An 18,879-nucleotide genomic window follows, 5' to 3' on the forward strand; every position below is an offset into this window, starting at 1 on the left:
TATTGAGTATCTTTTGTATATTTTCTTTGGAGAAATACTTATTCAGATCCTTTGTCCATTTTTTGATTGGGTTATTTTCTTTTTGTTACTGAGCTGTGGGAACTTTTTTATATATTCTAGATATGTATCTCTTGTCAGGTACATGGTTTGCAAATGTTTCCTCCCATTTTGTTGGTTATATTTTCATTTGATTTTGTCCTTTGGTACTAGGAAGTTGAATTTTGTTGACGTTCAGCATATCTGTTTTTCTTTGATTGCTCCTGCTTTTGGTGTCATATTTATAAATCCACTGCCAAAGCCAAGATCATAAAGATTTACTCCTAAAAAGAAGAAAAAGGGGCTAACTCCTATATTTTCTTAAAAGAATTTCATTGTTTTAGCTCCTACATTTAGGTGTCTGATTCATTTGTATATGGTGTGAGGTAGTGCTGAACTTCGTTTTTTTGCATGTGTAAATCCAGTTGTACCAGCACCATTTGTTGAAGAGACTTTTCTCACCCCATTAAATTATATTGGTATGTCTGTTAATCAGTTCACCATAGACATATAGGTTTGTTTTTAGATTCTTAATTTTCTTCCATCACAGTACATGCTTGGGTCTTCTTTTGTCCTATATTACTAAATAGCTATTTGATTTTCATCAATCTTAAATACTAGAGGGACTCAATTATTATTATTACTATTTCTTTACATTGCTAAAAAAATGTTTAAGCTGGAAAGCATTATGCTAAGTGAAATAAGCCAGGTGGTGAAAGACAAATACCATATGATCTCACCTTTAACAGGAACCTAAACAACAAAACAAACAAACAAGCAAAATATAACCAAAGACACTGAAATAGAGAACAGGCTGACAGTGACCAGAGAGATGAGGGGAGGTAATTTCAGGGGAAAGGGGGAAGGATTTACAGGAACAAGTTTAAAGGACACATGGGCAAAAACAAGGGCGGGGGGTGAAATGGGAGGGAGGTGGAGAGGGCTGAGGGGGTGGGCTGGGATGGGAGTAAAAGGCAGAAAACTGTACTTGAACAACAATTAAAATTTTTAAAAAATGCAGAAGTGCTAAAAGTAAAAATCCTGCCCCAGCTTTTCCTACTGCTACTTCCAGGACTTTGTTTTTTATGTAGCCTTTTAGACTTTTATATATGAACAGTTTCATACATGTGTGTATGCATAAATGCAAATATTCAAATGCATTTTACATTTGTGAATGTACACATGTATATATTGACATTTATATTTGTGTGTTTATAATTTTTATAATTGTATATCTCTTTTTGCAAAATTGAGATATACAGAGTGTCCTGTAACTTTCTAAATCAGCAGTATATCATATACATCCCTTTGTGACAGCTCCATGTGTTACCTCATTCTTTTTTTATTTTTTAATTTTTTAAAAGATTGAACAAATTTGGAGGACACATGGACAAAAACTAGGGGTGAGGGGTAATGGGGGGAAGGGGGGAGGGCTGGGTGGGTGGGCTGGAATGGGAGTAGGGGGGAGAAAACTGTACTTGAACAATGATTAAAATAAAAAAAAAAGATTTTATTTATTTATATTTAGACAGAGGGGAAGGAAGGGAGAAAGACAGGGAGAGAAACCTCAGTGTGTGGTTGCCTCTCACGTGCCCCCCACTGGGGACCTGGTCCTCAACCCAGGCATGTGCCCTGACTGGGAATCAAACTGGTGACCCTTTGGTTCGCAGGCTGGCACTCAATCCACTGAGCCACACCAGCCAGGGCAACATTCTTTTTTCAGATTTAAAAAATTAAAAAAAAATTTTTTTTATCATCACCCAAGGACAATTTCATTGATTTTATAGAGAAGAGAAGGGTAGGAGAGAAAGAGGGAGAGAAATGTCAGTTTGAGAGAGAAACGTTGCCTCTCACTTGTGCCCTGACCAGGGACCGAACTCACAACTCAGGCATGTGCCCTGACCAGGAATTAAATCCGCGATGCTCTGGTTTATGGGATGATGCTCCAACCAACAGAGCCACACCAGCCAGGGCACCTCATTCTTTCTTAATGGTTGCATGATATTTCATAGCAGGTATACATCATCATTTCTTTAATGAGTTCTCTATTGCTGCATATTTGTATTGTTTTCTTTCTTTTTCTCCTCTCTATTTCAATGCTGTTGAATACATGTGGGAAGACTTTTCTCAGATGGATACCTGAAAGTGGGATTATTTATTGGGATTTTTGTCTTAAAGTCATTTTTATATTTTTCTCTCAGCTGTACTTTATGATGCTTTGCATATATTAGGCACTTAATAAATACTCACTGAAGTGAACACTTAAGGGTTTTCATTCTGCATTTATCCTTAACTTGCTATTCATTTTAATAAACTGTTTAATGACAGCCTCATGCCTATTTCACTTCCTCTAAAATGAATGAAAGTTTCCGTTATCCAGTTTTCATTAGAGGTAACTAAGGTGAAGTGAGTATGTGTGGCTCGGGGGAGTATACAAAGTTGAGAAAGAGGAAACCCCAGCCTTCCAGGTGTTTACAAACCATTAGGATGAGGCAGACAGGATATGTGGTATGTTGCTAAGAGATACACATGAGTTCTGAAAGGAGCAGGAGAAATGCTACTTCACTTGGGTGTTAACAGGGAAGATCCCACAGAGGAGGGGACACTGAGATGCCCTTAAAGGAAAGATAAGATTTGGGCAGTTGAAGGCATACCAGGGGTGGGGGGCTGCTGGTGGTTCTTGGTGGAAGAGCATAATGAATTCAGAGGAGGCAAGAAAAGTGAGAACTCAGGTTTCACTGGTGCAGGCAGGGAGCAGCAGGTGATGAAGCTAGAGAACCAGCAGGGAACCTGCTGTGGTCAACCTGGAATCCAGACAGGGGTTTGCTAATCTGATAAGCACTGGGCCATTACAAGAAGTTTGGAATGGAATTATATTATTGGAGTTGGTCTGGAGGATGTGGTGTCAGTGGTCAGTCTAGGGCATGGTTAAAGGCTAATCCTCATTTACAGAGGTTTCTATGGTATAACTTTTTCCCATTCTTTAATTCTTCCCTTAGCTTTCTGAAAATGTGGTTAACCGCATGAAGGAATCCAACCAGGCTTCCAAAGTGGGCCAGCTGACTTTTCTTCCTGCTCCTCCACCTTCCACATTTGGCACCTCTAAAGGCCCAGAGAAAGGTACTGCATGATGTAGTCATTCTGTGGAAAACTGGATTAGAGTGTGAAAGGAATGATAAACCACATTCCTTGCAGAATATGTTTGACAGCTAATGTGGCTCCGGTTTGTTTTTGGGAGATATGAACAACTCCATTCTGATAACTGCTTTTGAGGAGAGTGTGGCTTCCGTGCATGGCAGATGCTATCTGGTATAATGAGAACAGCACAGGTTAGTCAGAGTTTCTGCGATTGGTTTTGCCTCACTGTTTCAGTTTTTCTATATGTAAAAATGAGGCAAAAGGGCTTGGTTTGACAACTCCTATAAGAAGTTGCTTTTAAGGATTCATGAGTAAAGCATAATCATTAATGTTGGTATGGTCCAAAGAATGGTAGAAATGTATGTGAATTGAGACAATTAGCAGGAATTGAGTAGGTGATTCTAGTGTCAACCGCAGCAACTCTAACCTAGCCCACACATCCTGGTTCTGGCCTGGACTTCTGGGAGGGCCTTTTATCATATACCTCCCAGGAGTTCTTCTTCATGTACCCACGCCATTCAGAGGTCTAAGCTGATTTGTTCACTACTGTTTCTTGCCTATCACAGATGAAGAAATTTGTGCTTTTCTCTAAATAACTACTTTCAGCAAACACAAAGGAACAAAACAAGTTTAAGAAAGGAGGTATAAGGTACAAAAATGTTAAGATATTACAAACTGCAAAAGTCTTGAGGCATTTGCTGTTCATGAGAATCTGGGTCTTAGCTATCACTTATAACTTGATGTGTGTACCTTTTCACCAATTGACTGGAAGAGCCATGGCACTATGGAGTACAAACTCTGTCTCACCATGGATAACTGTTCTTTGTACTGTATGTGGTCTTACATTAGAGTTGTCTTTTCTGCTGATCCTTCCTATTAGGTTATAAGGTTATAGAAGGCAAGAATGATATCCTGTCTATTCAATATTTACTGAAAGCTAGCCAGGGATCAGGGCATGTGCCTTGTTCTGGGACACAGTGACAGGTATACAGAGACACCATTCTTATGGCACCCATTGGTCTAGTTAAGGAGCCAAATATACATATAACCCTGTAGGTCACATTTTTCATGTGATGCTGCAACACTAGATGCATGCCTAAGGCAGAGGAGTGAGTGACTCACTATTTTAGGCCTGGGCTCCAAGGGGGGATGACTTTTAAACTGGGTTTTGAAAGCAAGAGCAGTGGTGGACAGGTGGTTTAGGCATGCTAAATAGCATCAGCAGAGGTCCAGAGGGGGTGCAGCCTGGTCAGTTTGTGGATCTCAAGGCAGTTTGCCATCTCTGGAGTACAAGAAGGAAAGAGGAGGTGTCAGGGCTGTGCTCAGGCGCTAGGTCCTGGAGACCTCTACACGGTGACAAGAGAACTTTGGCTTCATCCTTGTGGCCAGAGTGCCTGCCAGGCCCTCTACATCTCTCTCCCTGTATTGTCTGCTTGAGGGCTTCCTGAGCTTTAGCACAAATCAGTACCTATATTTGGACCCATCCCAAGATCTTTTAGAATATTCTATTAGTAAAGGGGCTGAGTGAGGTTCTCAAAACCCACACAAAATACCCCCATCCACTATCATAAGGGCTAGCTCCCATGATTTCTCTAGCTGACTGATGAGTAGAAGTGGGTCTAACGTAACCTAGGACACTTTAATAAGCTGCATTAACTGGTGAGAGGGAGAGTAATGAAAAAAACAAAAATTGCCAAATATATTATGCACATGTCAGTTTCAGCTTTGAAAGATAAAAGAAGCACTTATTGCAGTTTTGGTAAGTTTCAATAGTTTGAGAAGCAAAAATTGTGGTTCTTTTGTCATTTGGTTTTAGTTATAATGATGTATTTTTTTTGTTTAAATAATGAGTGAGTTTTGAGTTTCTGAATGCTAAAGAATAGTCAGCATAAATGGACTGTCTTGGAATTGACTAATTTTAAAATATTTTTACTTTTAAAATCAGTGCTTGCTTTAATTTAATGATAGAAACTAATGAGAAAAAAGAAGTTAAAATTAAATCCTTATGTTACACCATACCTCAAAATAAATGTCAGAGGCATTACAAGATTTAAATTCAAGAATTGAAGCCATAAAAATGTACACAAGTACATAAAAGTACAATAAGTAGACTTTCTAAGCTCCACATCAAATGAAGAAACCCTAAATTATGAAGAAAAGTAGGTACTGAAGCTATAAGAAATTAGAGATAATTTAAAAAAAAAATAAACGAAGAATGAATAATAAACTAGGAAACTATAACATGACAGTATTGGTAGTCTTAATATATAAAGAGTTCTTAAAAGATTCTTAATGAAAATGTACAGAAATGGTCATATACATGTGATGAGATTACAACTTCACTAATGATTAGACACATTAAAAAATGAGGAGTACAAGGAGGCAGGGAAATGGGTAGACTTGTACATAGAAGGTGGGAGTGTGGATTAGTGTTACTTTCTCTACAATGGATTGATATATTTGATACATTATTTTTGTAGAAATAAAAGGGAAATTGTATAAACAGCAAAAATAGGATACATTATTTCTCAATAAAGCTGTCATAAGCAAATAAGTAAGGACAGGGTGCATTAACATCAAAATAAGAACTTGTCAGCAGTATACTGTTTTTTATTCCTTGCTGAGAACTTGTCATGTTACTATGAAGCATATAGTTGCGCCTTCCTTGCAGGCTGGAGCATCACTGGGCCCATCCTTCCATAGGGGGTCTGAAAGTGGGAATCATAGGATGATTACTTTAGGAAATGACTCCCTGAAGGTTGAGTGCTTTAGCCTGTGAGTTCAGCATGCTTTGAAAGGTCTTGGGAGTGGAATAGCAAATCCTCACGTATTCTTTTACAAAGTCTGGTTCTTCTATCATATTTTGTGCCACTTTAGAAGCCTATGCTGGAGGTGTAGGACATTTGGTCAAGGCCACAGAAGTGTTGAAATTTGGCTGAGAGATGGGAAAGATAAAGGCTGGGGGAAGGAGGAGAACAAAACATTCTATATCACCAAGTGGTGAGGAGAGTAGAGTGAATTGGATTTGCTCAGAAATCTCCAAGTTCATGACCGTCAAAAGGTAGACTGATTGTAACAATTTAAAGAACCCAATAATACTAGAGGTTGATTCAGGTTAATTGATATATAAAATACCATTAATAGGGAGTGTTTGCCATATTTGGGATTAGAAATTCATAGAGTGGGGTACTAAGATAAATAAGATTTAAGGAACCCCCTTCCCCCATGTCAAAACTGAGACCCCAGAGGCTATCCTTTTAGCATGAAGCATGATGTGGTCTTTCAGCTGTTCCTGGCCTGTGTTTAGTAGATGACCTAGATTCTAGATTCCAAGCAATTGTAGAGTGAGTTGGGATGAATTGGAAACACTGTACTCAAGTGGTTCTGTCTACTGCCAGTCCTGTGTAGTTAGAGGTTCTGGTCCAGAATGAAGGAGTGGAAGGTCTTTGGGCTGTTCCTCTCCAGACTGGCTGGATCAAGGATGTGTTCTGTGTTCATCCCTGGGGCATGTCCCTCCTTGGGAGTGTATTCCTGAGCCCCTTTCCTGGATGACTGCAATGTCTTCCTTTGTCCTCTGGTGCTACTGACAGATCTTTTCTTTTCATCCCTTTGCAGGCTCCAGACTGCCCAGGTCAGAGTATGGTAGTAGCCAGACACCCTCAGGGGTGGAGGGGGATCTCCTTAAGAGGTGAGTGTGAGTGCCCACTCACCCCTGGCTTCGTGCTGTGTCTGAATGCTCTTTCCTCACTGGGGCCCTTTCCCTGGCCTATAGGCCCTAGGTTTATCTCATGTATTTTGTCTTATTTAGATTGCACAACAACCCTGTAGCATAGGTGGTACTAATCCTAGTTTAAAGATGAAGAAACACCAAAAAGGGCATGTGGGAGTTGAATACTAATGTTTTCAAAAATTAGTGTCTGGACCTTCTGTGCCTCTGTGTGTGTGCAAGCATATTTTTAGAGATATGAAGGAGAAAGTGGAGTTCTTAGAATTCTAACTGTAGTTGGTGAGATGGACTTGGCTCCAGGATGTTGGTGATATTCCACCAGCATAGGCCAAAACACTGGAGAGCGAGCCATACATCTGAAGTGGGATCTGCTTCACCTCTTGAGGCTTGTATAATAGTGTTTAAGGCATAGAGGCCTTCATGGAGTGCAGGTTTGCATCCCAATTTTGTGATTTCCTGGTAATATGACCCTGGAAAATTACTGCATCTTTCTAGGCCACTGAGAAGACATAAATCAAGTACCTCTTTAATTGGTTTTGCCCTGACTAAATATGTTAATGCATATAAAGTACACACAGTGCCAGGTACACAGAGTTCTCAGTGAATGCTAACTGTAGTTGTTACTGATTGACTTCTTCAAACCCTTGAAGACGCTGGCCTCTGTGGCAAAGGACCAAATGAGTTTGTTTCGGGGTGTGCAGTGTCAGCTACAGTTGGTTTTCTCCCTCCAGCAGGTTAGCCATGTGGGTCTGTTCCATAGTCATAGATTAATCCACACCCTAAGAATTTCACCTCCGTAATCTAAGAGGCCTCTCCAAGAATGACTAACTTGAACTCTTTTTTTATACTTTTAAACAGTTAAAAAAGATCAAGTAATACATGCTAATGAAAGACTTAGAAAATATATAAAATGAAAATATCATCCATAGATTCATCATTAAAAGACAACCACTGTTAATATTTGGAGTTTTCTTTCAAATGTGTCTTTTCCCTAGTTTAGGATTATTTTTTCAGAGTCATATATAATTTTATATTTTGCTGTTTTTACTTAGTATTATAATTTTTCCCACTTGTTACACCTGCTTTTAGAAACATTTTTATTGCTAATAAGAAGTTTTTCATTCTCAATTCTTAGGTTTAATCTATAGACAAATCAAATAATATATTTTCTAATGCTAATGTAATATATCATTATATGATTATACCAGATGTTTTTAAACTTGATCTTAATTGCTGGACATTATAGTTGCTTGTGTTTCTTACACTATAATGAATAATACCACTAAGATCATCTTAGTACTAGTAACTTTTTTCTCTCTTTAGGATTATTTTACTGGGCAGAAAGCACAGAAATAGGTCAAAGATTAGGAAAAGACAAAGGATGAAGAGTTACGTGTTCAAGAAAAAGATAGTTACATACTATATAAAAACCTTCAAGCTCTCAAATAGAGGCAGGGAAGGTAGGTTTCCCATCCTTCCTCCTCATTTTGAAAGAGTAGCTAGTGAGGAATTGAAACCCTGCCCCAAGAATCTCTCATTTGGCAGGTGGCTGCCAGATTCCTCACCTAGTGGTCAGCTTTCCTTCTTTTCCTAATGTATATTATTCTGGTTGAGAACGTGTCAGCTCTTTTCCCTTGCCTTGAGGACTGTCACCAATGCCTGACATGGGTGGGGGGGGTGGGTCAGACAGTATGGGGTTTCACAGTATTCTCTGGCCAGCCTCCGGTTCTACTGGCCTATAGATCCCAGTCCCCCAACAAGCTAAAATGAGTGCACAAACTTTTTCCTGGCTACCTGCTGCCAAGTCATTACCTCTGCACCTGCATTTCCCATGTCTTTCCTGGCACAGGTATAAACAGGAGCAGGCTGTAGTCCAGGATGAGCTGTTCCAGGTGGTGATGAAGGAAAGAGAGGCAGCCACAAAGTACCGGAGTGCATTCCTGCATCGAGGGGAGGGCAGCATTGACCAGGAAAAGCAGAGGTCAGCCCTGATGGTGAGTGCAGATCTTCCTGAGCTGGCCTTTCATGCTTTTACAATGCAGGGAAGCAGAGGTCAGGCCTGATTGGTCTGAAGCCCAGGGCACAGGCTGCCCATTGGATGTCCTCCAAGTCACCTTTGTAGAAAGAGTGTCTTTTTAGGGAGCAGAAACTTGGTTCTTGTAAATCTTGCTGTGACATTGATATACTTTGCTACCTCTGGCTTGGCTTATGTTTTCTGTCTCTGCAGAACCTCAGGTCTATAGTGTAAGAGCTGGATCATTTGATGGCCTGGTACTGCTCTGAAACTTGAGAGTTATAAGTGCTTCAGTGATATGTGTGCTGCTAGGAGGGTGTGAAGGGAGAGGACTGGGACTTGGAGCCATGCAGTAAATAAGATGTTGGATTTGTAGAATTAGGCAGCCTGTGTGTGAATCTTAGCTCCGTACTTGTTAGCATGGGCACATCCTCTAGTGCCCATGAGCTTTGGTCAAGGGTCACGATGTTTGCACACAGTATTACCCAAGGGATCATTGGAGGTGATAAGTAACTCTGAAGGATGTAGTCCTCCCTGGCAGCTCACAAATGTGTGCTATTGTTGCTGTTATTGTTATTAGTATACTTAACTGATGGGAGTCTCTTAGTTAGGAGTCATTCTGCTGTAAGTGCATGGATGTTCAAAGTATGCAGTAGTCACATAAGAAATGTTGTTGAACTGGGCTGGGCCCTCTGGGAAATATGAACAATGTAGGATCCTCTTCCTTGGGATATTTTTAGTCTAGTGAGAAGACAGCCTTACAACAAAACTGAAAAGGCCAAATCAGTTACATTAAGTGTGCAATGGAGACAAAGATAATATGATTAGGTATACAAGGGCAGTGGTGTCGATCAACTGCTGGTGAAAGAGATGGCATTTGACCTCAGCCTTGAGCAATGTGGAGCCCCCAGGCTGAGGGAGCAGCTGGGCTGCTATAGGTGGATAACCAGGAGGTAATGGGACACAGAGAAGTGAGTGAGGTATGAAGCTACATTAGGGAAGGCCTTAGACACCTCGAGTAGTTAACCCACAATATATCTCACAGCAACTCTGAAACTGCAGAGGATTCCCAGATGTTTAAGAATGGGAACAATGTGATTTGACTTGTGTTTTTAGAACCCTGTGGCATCCTGGTGAAGAATCAGTTAATGTAGAGAGAAGTTGGGGTGAGAACACAGTTCTAGAGGCTCTTGCAGTCTCTCAGCGGCAGGCAGGTTGTTAGCCCTCTGCAGGCAGCCTGACAACCAAGACAAAAATAGTCAGGTACTGGAGACGAAGCGTTAATCAATGTGGCACAAGCAAAAATGGTTGGCCACCTAGAACAGTCATCTAGCATGGAAAATTGCAGCTTCCAGATGTGGTATCTCTTTATTCTCACCTGGAATGTATTAATTATAGTGAAAGGGAATACACAGCATCCCTTCTCCACCTGCAAAGGAGAGGGCTAGGCCCTGCCTCCTGTGGATTATCCCTGGAAGAGAACCTATACAAGTATGAAGTGATATCAATGATCTTCAGTACAAGTGTGTAGGATTTTTTAAATGAAGGCTAACTTTAAAGGAGGTAAATTCTTATTTGATTCCTGCCCCTGAATTTCTGGATGGATAATGCCCTTCTGAACCAGAGTTCCTAGGAAATAGTGAAGCAAGTGACTTGCTTTGTTTTGAAGAGGTTTAGTAACTACATTTTTGGGCATTCCCATTTTTTGACTGTTCAGCATCCATTTCTTCACACATTTGGTGCCCCTATTTCCTTTTGGGACCATACCTGTTTCCTGTTGTTGTGTCATCGTGCTGGGGTTGCAATTCTAACTCTCAGCTTCCTCTATGGAAGCTAGATCTCTTCTTTCTCCCTGCCATGGTAAAGGCAGAATCTGGGTACAGGGCCCAAGGGAAGCCAGTCAGATCCTCTCTCCTGGGACCTTCAGTTTTGAGTGAGTAAGGAGGCCAGGGTGGGGTTGTTTTGTTGCATGACTGACCAAGACATTGTCATGTGAGGCTGCCATTGCTTTTTGTCTGGTCCTCCTGCCTTCTTGAGGATTGGATCATTTGCTGGTAACTTGCTGCCAATTCTCCTTTGCTTCAGTTAGCTGGAGTTGGTTTCTGTTGCTAGGTGCTATAGCGGATGCAGAGCCCAGTTTTAAAGGCTTACAGCCACATTCGATATTCTGTGTAAACAGAGGAGAAAGGAAGCTAGAACCAGGCCCTGTTCTGTAAGTGCCAACAGGGTACTCACCTAGATGCTGAGCAAAGCTATGGCCATCACTTCCATTTGTGTTGGTATGGGTGGCATGTGCTTTTAGTGGTGATAACTTCAAAAGTGTACTTTGGAGGCTTTAAATAGGAGAAGAAAGATTGAGAGAAGAACCTGAACAGAATCATGGCGAATTTTCATTTTTCATCTGCATCTTCTAGATGCAAGGATTGAAGGAGCCTGCTAGGCAGAGCACTAAAGGTCCCAATGTTGGGATCACAGCATACCCTCTTAGCGAGGAGTCTAGGTTGCACCCTGACGCAGACCTGGCATGGTCACTGGCCACATGAGCTGCTGCACACTTGTTCTCAGTGAATTCTCTGACTAGTGTCCTCTTGGACTTTGTCTGGAGGACTTTTTTTGTGTGTATACTGAGTGCAGTTTGACATTTAAAGTGCTCTTTTGCCCTGTTTCTTTGCCTCTGACTTTTATAATGTTAATTTTTTTTTGCATAAGGGAATGATTCAGATCATAATTGAGAAAAGTTCATAAAACTAATGATGAGGAAAGGTAATAATTTTTATAACCAACTTCTGATGACAAAAGAGTTATCATTTCCCATCTAGTACATCAGTGATAAACTGTTTTTGCCTAATTTTTCACACTTGCTGACTGTTAAAGTCCCTGTTATACAACTGGGGCAATGGCCCTGGTGTCAATGGAGCCTATGCAAGGTATGCTTCTCTCTGAATTAGGGGAGGGAATTTGGTGTCTAAATAAATGTTTTGGAGTCCAAAACATTCTGGAGAGAAAGGAACAGAGTGGTTTTTTGGGCTGAGTTTTCTGATGGGGAGAGCATTAAAAATCCAATTGATGGAATAATAAAGGCTTGGCAGTAGCTTTACTTTAGGGAAGAATGAAATTTATAACCTTGCCTATTAGATTCTGACACATATTATTAGGCATATGTGATTGCATTACACCTGATAGAAAATAAAAACTTTCATTTTTTGGGGGGGGGGTGAGCAGTTTATGTGTGTGTGTATGTGTATAAGTAAAAGTTTTTTGTGCTTATATGTTAGATATTGGGTTTCCTGTTAAATAGAAATAAGTAAGATATAGCCTGACTGCTTAAAATCTAGCTGAACAGAAGTTCTGCAACTAAAGATTTAGTTCTACAACTAAAGAGACTTGGAACCAGCTGGTCCCATACCCTTGTGTAGCAGTTAAAAATCTGGAGGGATAGCTTGGCTGTGGAGGTTCCCTCTGAGGAGCGAGGGGCCTCAGCCCCCTATCAAGCCCCCTAGCCCAGGATTTCAGTGCCCAGAAGAGAAGTCCCCATAACTTCTGAGTGTAAAAACCAGCAGGATTGTGGATGAGTGAGAGGAAGGGCTTCTGGAGTCCCACACAGCTCCACTTAAGGACCCATGCACAGACTTACTCAGATTCACTTACTCTGAGCTCCAGCACCGAGGCAGCAGCTTGAAAGTCACTAGGGAAAGAACTTAATGTCTCTGGACATCAGGGCAAGAGCTGGAGGGGCAGCTTTCCCCCATACAGAAGTCTGGCATAGGCCATTGTTCCCTTGCTGAGCCCTAACCCTAAAGAGTCAGCAGGCAGGCTCCATATCTGAGTCTTCATCAACCTGGCTAACACTGTTTGCCCTGTGCTGGTGATCTGTGACCTTGCCCCAACCAACTTTTGGGCCCACCCAAGCCATTTTCAGTAGCTTTTCCATACAAATGGCCTGTCTTTGTTCACGCTTTGGGCTTTCCTAAAATCTCTCAAATAAACAGCATCTGGCCTCAGCATGCCCATACCACTAGCTAAGTGACTCCAGGTGTGGTACTAATGGCAGTGGACCTTGGTTCATAGCTTGGTCTCTCCCAGGTGCTTCCAAGCATAGCACAGATAACAGCCATCTGCAGATCACTTTGTAGCTAAGGCAGAGAGCCCACAGGTGGTGGGTGACCTTGGCCTATTCCTCCCAAGAGGCCTCAGAGCCAGCACACCCTGTGGTTCAGACCATGTCAGAGCACCCCCCCTCAACCACTTCCACACTGAAGTGACACACTCAAGGGGTGGACTCAGTGGGCATCAGAGCTCCACTGAAGTGAGTCTTGCCCTGTGGGGTGAACCCCTGCATAGCTGATCATACACGGTGGTCATAGCCAGTCCTCACAACCAATCAGCTTGGGGATAAATTCCTGCCATTAAGGTGCCAACAGTGATCAAGGTTCAACTACAACAGGAGTGTGCACACAGCCCACATGGGGGGTGCACCTGAAGTGCCTAGCTTGGGTATTGGGGAGGCTGTGCACTGGACCCTACAGGACATTTCCTACATAGGGCCATTCTACCAAGCCAGGGAGATGTAGCAACTCTACCTAATGCATAGAAACAAAAGCATGGAGGCAGCCAAAATGAGAAGACAAAGAAACACATTCTAAATGAAAGAACAGAGTAAAACTCCAGAAAAAGAACTAAACAAATGGAGACAATTTACTAGATGTAGAGTTCAAAAGACTGGTCAAATGAACTTGGGGAAGAGTAGAGGAACTTTGTGAGAACTTCAACAAGGAGATAGGAAACAGAGAGAGATAAAAACAAAAAAGAATCAGAAATGAACTATATATTAATTGAAATGAATAATATATTACAGAGAATTGGCAGTGGAGTAGATAAAGCTGAGGATCAAATCAGAGTTTTGGAAGTTAAGGAAAACACCTAATCAGAAAAGCAAAAAGAAAAAAAAGAATTCAGAAACACGAGAATAGTATAAGAAGCCTCTTGGACAACTTCAGTCATACCAACATTCACATCATGGAGGTGCTGGAAGGAGAAGAGAGAAAACAAGGAATTAAAAAACCTACGTGAAAAAATGATGGAAAACTTCTTTAACTTGGTGAAAGAAATAGGCACACAAGCCCAGGAAGTGCAGAGTTCCAAAGTAGGTGAACCCAAAGAGGCACACACCAAGACACATCATAATTAAAATGCCAAAGGTTAAAGACAATGAATTTTTTAAAATTCTTACCCAAAGACACGCTTATTGATTTTAGAGAGAGTGAAAGAGAGAGAGAGGGAGAGAGAAATGTCAGTGTTGGAGAGAAACACTGATTGGTTGCCTCTTATATGCACCCCAAACAGGGACTGAACCTGCAACCCAGGCATGTGCCCTGACTGGGAATTGAACTGGTGACTTTTCAGCCTAGAGGACAACGCTTCAACCAAGTGAGCCACACCAGCCAAGGTGACAATAAGAGAATCTTAAAAGCAACAAGAAAGAGAAAAGCAGTTACCTATAAGGGAACACCCATAAAATTGTCATCTGATTTTTCAACAGACACTTGGCATGCCACAAGGGATTGGCAAGAAGTATTCAGGGATTAAAAGCAAGGACCTACAACCAAGATTACTCTATCCAGCAAAGCTATCATTTAGAGTCAAAGGATGAAGAGCTTCCCAGACAATAGTTTTCCTTGTGAAGATCTGTTTGTCAGGAGAGTAACATGTTCTCAGAAGTGACCATAGAGTATTGTAACATCATACCAAAGGGACAGGAAACTACTATAGGAGGAAGGAGGCAGCAACAATAGCCTCTTCATGGTGGAGTAGGAAAGTCTTTTAAGAGGAAGTGACATGTCAGCCGAATCTTAAAGACTGCAGAGAAATTTGCAAAGTGAGGAAGAGTAAGAAAGGATGTTGCAGATAAGGGTACTGGAGGAGCAAAGGCCAGTGGCTGAGAGAAGACAAGCCTTTTGGCTGGAGTTAAGGGGAGTGGTGAGTGTGGCAGATAGGAGAGGCCAGTTTAGGCCTTTGCCCAGAGTGAAATTCTGGAAGTGTAACAGGGATCTTTAGGACAATGTTTTCTTCATCCTCAAAAGAGACACTGAAGAAGAGAGACTTTTTCTACTGAATGTCGAACACTGGAAAAAGTTTTAAATGGCAGATGACAATGTTGGGACCAAATCTTTCTGCTAAATAGAGGGCAGTAACTGAGTGCTTCTCTACCTGAATGTGCCCATCTAACTTAAGGACTTAACACAGAAAAAAGTGACTGTCTTGCTCTGCTTTCCAGTTTTCAGGGGAGTTTTGATCTATTCTTGCATTATTTTCTTTGGTCAAGCACTCCAAGTAGCTGCCACTTTAGCTCCATGAACCCAATAATCAGAATTTTAAGAAAATACCAGATTCAGAAGTTTTTAAATTGCAATTTACTGAAATTATGAATGAGATGGAAGATTTATTTTGGTTTTACTACAGCCTTTTTTCCTAATTCTTCTCTCCTGCATCTTTGTAAGTCTTGTTCCTCAGATTATAAACTCCTTGAGGGGTAAGAACTGTGCTCTCTCTGTAAGCAACATCACTTTGGTCTTCTCTGTAATGCTCAGCAAATTATAGATGCACAATAGATAGTTTTGGAATGGCAAATCTCAAGTGATTGAGGGTGTGGGGTGGTGTCTTCTGCTTAGGAGACTGCATAAAACCTTGGTTGAGTCCTCATTGCAGTGCCCCATTGCAAGTAGGTGGAACAGGTACCCATTTCAGCCTTTCCTAGAATGGATAGCAACTCACATATCTGACCTTTCAAACAATAAAGCAAAGCAGAACAACAACAGTAAAAAAACACATGCAGTATGATATCTTGGAGTCAACTAGAAAACAGTTTATATGACTACTAGTCAGAGATTTAGGGACTTGGGTTTAACTTGTATGGAATAGGCAGAGAGTGGGTCTTTGGTGATTTAGGCCTGGGGATTCTGGAGGCTTTGTTCTTATGCTTCCTCCAGTTTGAGCTGCAGATAGAGATCTTGAATTCCTATGGAGATCTACTTGTAAGCACTTAGAAGGCTGGTAAAAGGCACAATCTGGAAGAAAGACAGCATGATATCCATAGTCCCTTTCTTTGTTCCCTTAAATCTTGCTGGGCTTTTTTTTTTTTCCCTAGATTACATCAGGGATTGACAAATTTTCTCTGTAGGAGCCAGATAGTAAATATTTCAGGTTTTTCAGGCCACAATTGGTCTCTGTCACATGTTCTTTGTTGGTTTTATAGCTCTAAAATATGTAAAAACATTCTTAGCTTAGAGGTCATACCAAAAGAGGCTCTAGGTTGTATTCCACTTGTGGGCTGTAGTTTGCTGACCCATGGACTGGACAGTGCAGCTCTGGGGATTTTAATTTTTTAAGTCTCCGAGGAACCAGATGCCTCAAGGAGCTGGGAGACAGTGGCACTGCCAGTGGTCCCAGTTCCTCAGTGGTTCTCATTCCTGTGAGAAGTTTCATGGCATGGTGGCGTCTGTCAGCCTCAGTCTTCTTTTTTTCTTTTCTTTTTTAGAAAGATTTTATTTATTTTAGAGAAGAAGGGAGGGAGAGAGAGTGGGAGAGAAATATCAATGTGTGGATGCTTCTTGTGTGCCCCCTTCTGGGGACCTGACCTGCAACCCAGGCATGTGCTCTAGACTGGGAATCAAACAGGTGACTCTGGTTCACAGGCCGCCACTCAATCCACTGAGCCACACCAGCCAGGGCTCAGTCTTCTGATCTGCAAAATGAAAGTTTTTCCTTGAGACAGACTGCAGGGCTCTTTGTGAAGGGTCATGAACTTCCACTTTAAGTCCTGATTCGCTTTACATTTGGAATTTTTTATGGTTGCTACTTTTCTGCTGACATTCCCTGTTATTTACATATGTTATACACTTTTTCCATATTATTATAGTTATTCTAAAATCTGTATCTGAGAATTCCAACATCTGGGTCATTTCTGGCTCTGGTTCAATAGACTGTTTCCTCTGTTGATAATCCCATTTTCCCATAGCTTTATGTGCCTTGTAACTTTTTATTTGCACTGGACATCATGGACAGAACAGTAGATACTGAGGTAAATAGGGTTTATGCCCAGAAATGCCACTTTTCTTCTTTGACAGATCATTAGTGTGGGTAGATGAGTAAATTTAGTCGATAGTTGAGAATAGTGTGGGCTTCATTGTTGCTTTGGCTTCAGACCCTGTGAGGGTAGAACCAAAACCTGTTTAGCAGGCTTAGAATCTGATCACTTCAGGGTTTGTCTGTGCTCTCCTGCTCCATCAGACTATTTGGAGGCCCTGCTTACCTGTCCCAGGATACTTCCTTGTACCTGCTGTAGCTGTGGACAGCTGGTGTGTGGTGCTTAGTGTAGAGTCTGGAGTACCAAGAGGTTTCTCTCCATCTCCTGCCTGACTTTCGGGTGTCAACAGACCCTGTGCACTTGTGCCTTGGGAGTGTTCATGGAAGGAGCTCATTCAATTCTGCCCTGTATCCAAGTCTTTTAAATAGTATAGTTAAAGAAGATTCTCATGACCAATACCAAATTTATTTCACTCTTCCCTTTTATTGTCATCACTTTGAAGCACTCTTCACTCACCAGAGAAAATGAAAAGGGCAAAGTACTATGACTGCTCTCATTCCCTACCTGAATGTTTGGGCCCATATGGCAATTAATGTATATAGGGTCAGTCCTTCCACAGGACAAGTGGGGTCTCCCAGAGACAGATATAAAGGGACACACCACACAGCTGACTACCACTATTCCCACATTTGCTAAAAGAGCAGGGGTGTGTACATTTCATTATTTTAGAGGTGTGGGATAATTAGTTGGAAGGGTCATTGTGAGGCCTCCTGGGTTCCTAGTTTCTTTATTAAGATCAGCGTTAAAATAATCTGATAAGAGATTATTTTCTTTTTCTCTTTGGAGGAAAGAAAACTGTAGATAGACTTGCATGAAAACTGGTTCAACTGTATTTTTAACTGATTATACACTTAAAAAAAGAACTTTGGTTTTATTTCTCATATATTTTATACAAATTGGTGGAGGAAGGGCATAAAAACCAGACATGGCAGCCAGTTACCAGCTAAGAGTCTGGCACTAAGTCTAGGGATGGCCCTTAGTGTACAAGAACAGGATTGTGATGCTCACTTTGTGGATGGTCATGAAGATTGACCAGGGGCTAACCTAAACACTGGCACCCAGGTACTCAAGGAAGTGAACATGTTGTTCTGAGAAGGTGAGGCAGACAGAGCACTGCATCCAAATGCCTGTCACTGGGATCTTTTCACTCTACTGCACTGTTCCTTCTCTCTGGAATGGGATTAGACAGGGTTTCACATTGTTGGCAGTGTTATAATTTAGTCTTTTCTTCACCTCCTAGGACTTGTGCTCTTAGGACACAGAGTTGATATGAACAGATTCTTAGAATAAAACAGCCATGTAGCCTTCTGACTGGTTGTATTAAAAGAGAGGCAGGGCCTCACAGAAACACCTTCCTTCTAAGCAGAGGCCTTGGGGTTTTCCAGATGTGTGTGTTACAGGTGTAGGATGAGGGCCCTGTGGTGGCTTTGATGCTGCCGACTGTCTTTACCAGCTTCACTTTGCTCTTTGTCCATCTCTGCCAGGCTTTTCAACCTGCTGTCCATCAGAATCACCGGGAAATTTGGTAAAAAATACATGGAGTTGAGTCTCACTGTGGAAGTAACAGGACTGGATTCTTTGCTGCCATGACTCTGGAATTTATGTTTTTAACAGCTCGCATGTAATACTGGCACAACAGGCCCAGAGCTGGCTCCTGGGCTGACAGTGGGAGCCAGTGACACCAGGGGGACTCATGGCCCTTTCTGCTATCTGGTCTACTAAAGGATATGGAGTGTCCCACTGATGCTGTGGCTCTCCGGGCAGGGACTCTGCTGTTTCAAATGCTCACCAGGTGACCAATGGCCCTATCCCTGACACAGG

At 41.6% G+C, this 18,879-nt stretch overlaps 1 protein-coding gene across 1 annotated transcript in view; it reads left to right on the forward strand.

Moving 5' to 3' along the window:
* The window catches only part of CHCHD6 (coiled-coil-helix-coiled-coil-helix domain containing 6), a 341,492-nt gene that overhangs the window by 22,753 nt on the left and 299,860 nt on the right, over window positions 1-18,879 (forward strand). Inside the window, exons 2-4 of the mRNA XM_036009395.1 lie at window positions 3,036-3,156; window positions 6,790-6,862; window positions 8,751-8,895. Coding sequence (XP_035865288.1) covers window positions 3,036-3,156; window positions 6,790-6,862; window positions 8,751-8,895 — 339 coding nt within the window. The remainder of the gene's footprint in view (window positions 1-3,035; window positions 3,157-6,789; window positions 6,863-8,750; window positions 8,896-18,879) is intronic.

This window comes from Phyllostomus discolor, chromosome 9 (assembly GCF_004126475.2).
Source record: "Phyllostomus discolor isolate MPI-MPIP mPhyDis1 chromosome 9, mPhyDis1.pri.v3, whole genome shotgun sequence".
Classification (NCBI taxonomy): domain Eukaryota; kingdom Metazoa; phylum Chordata; class Mammalia; order Chiroptera; family Phyllostomidae; genus Phyllostomus; species Phyllostomus discolor.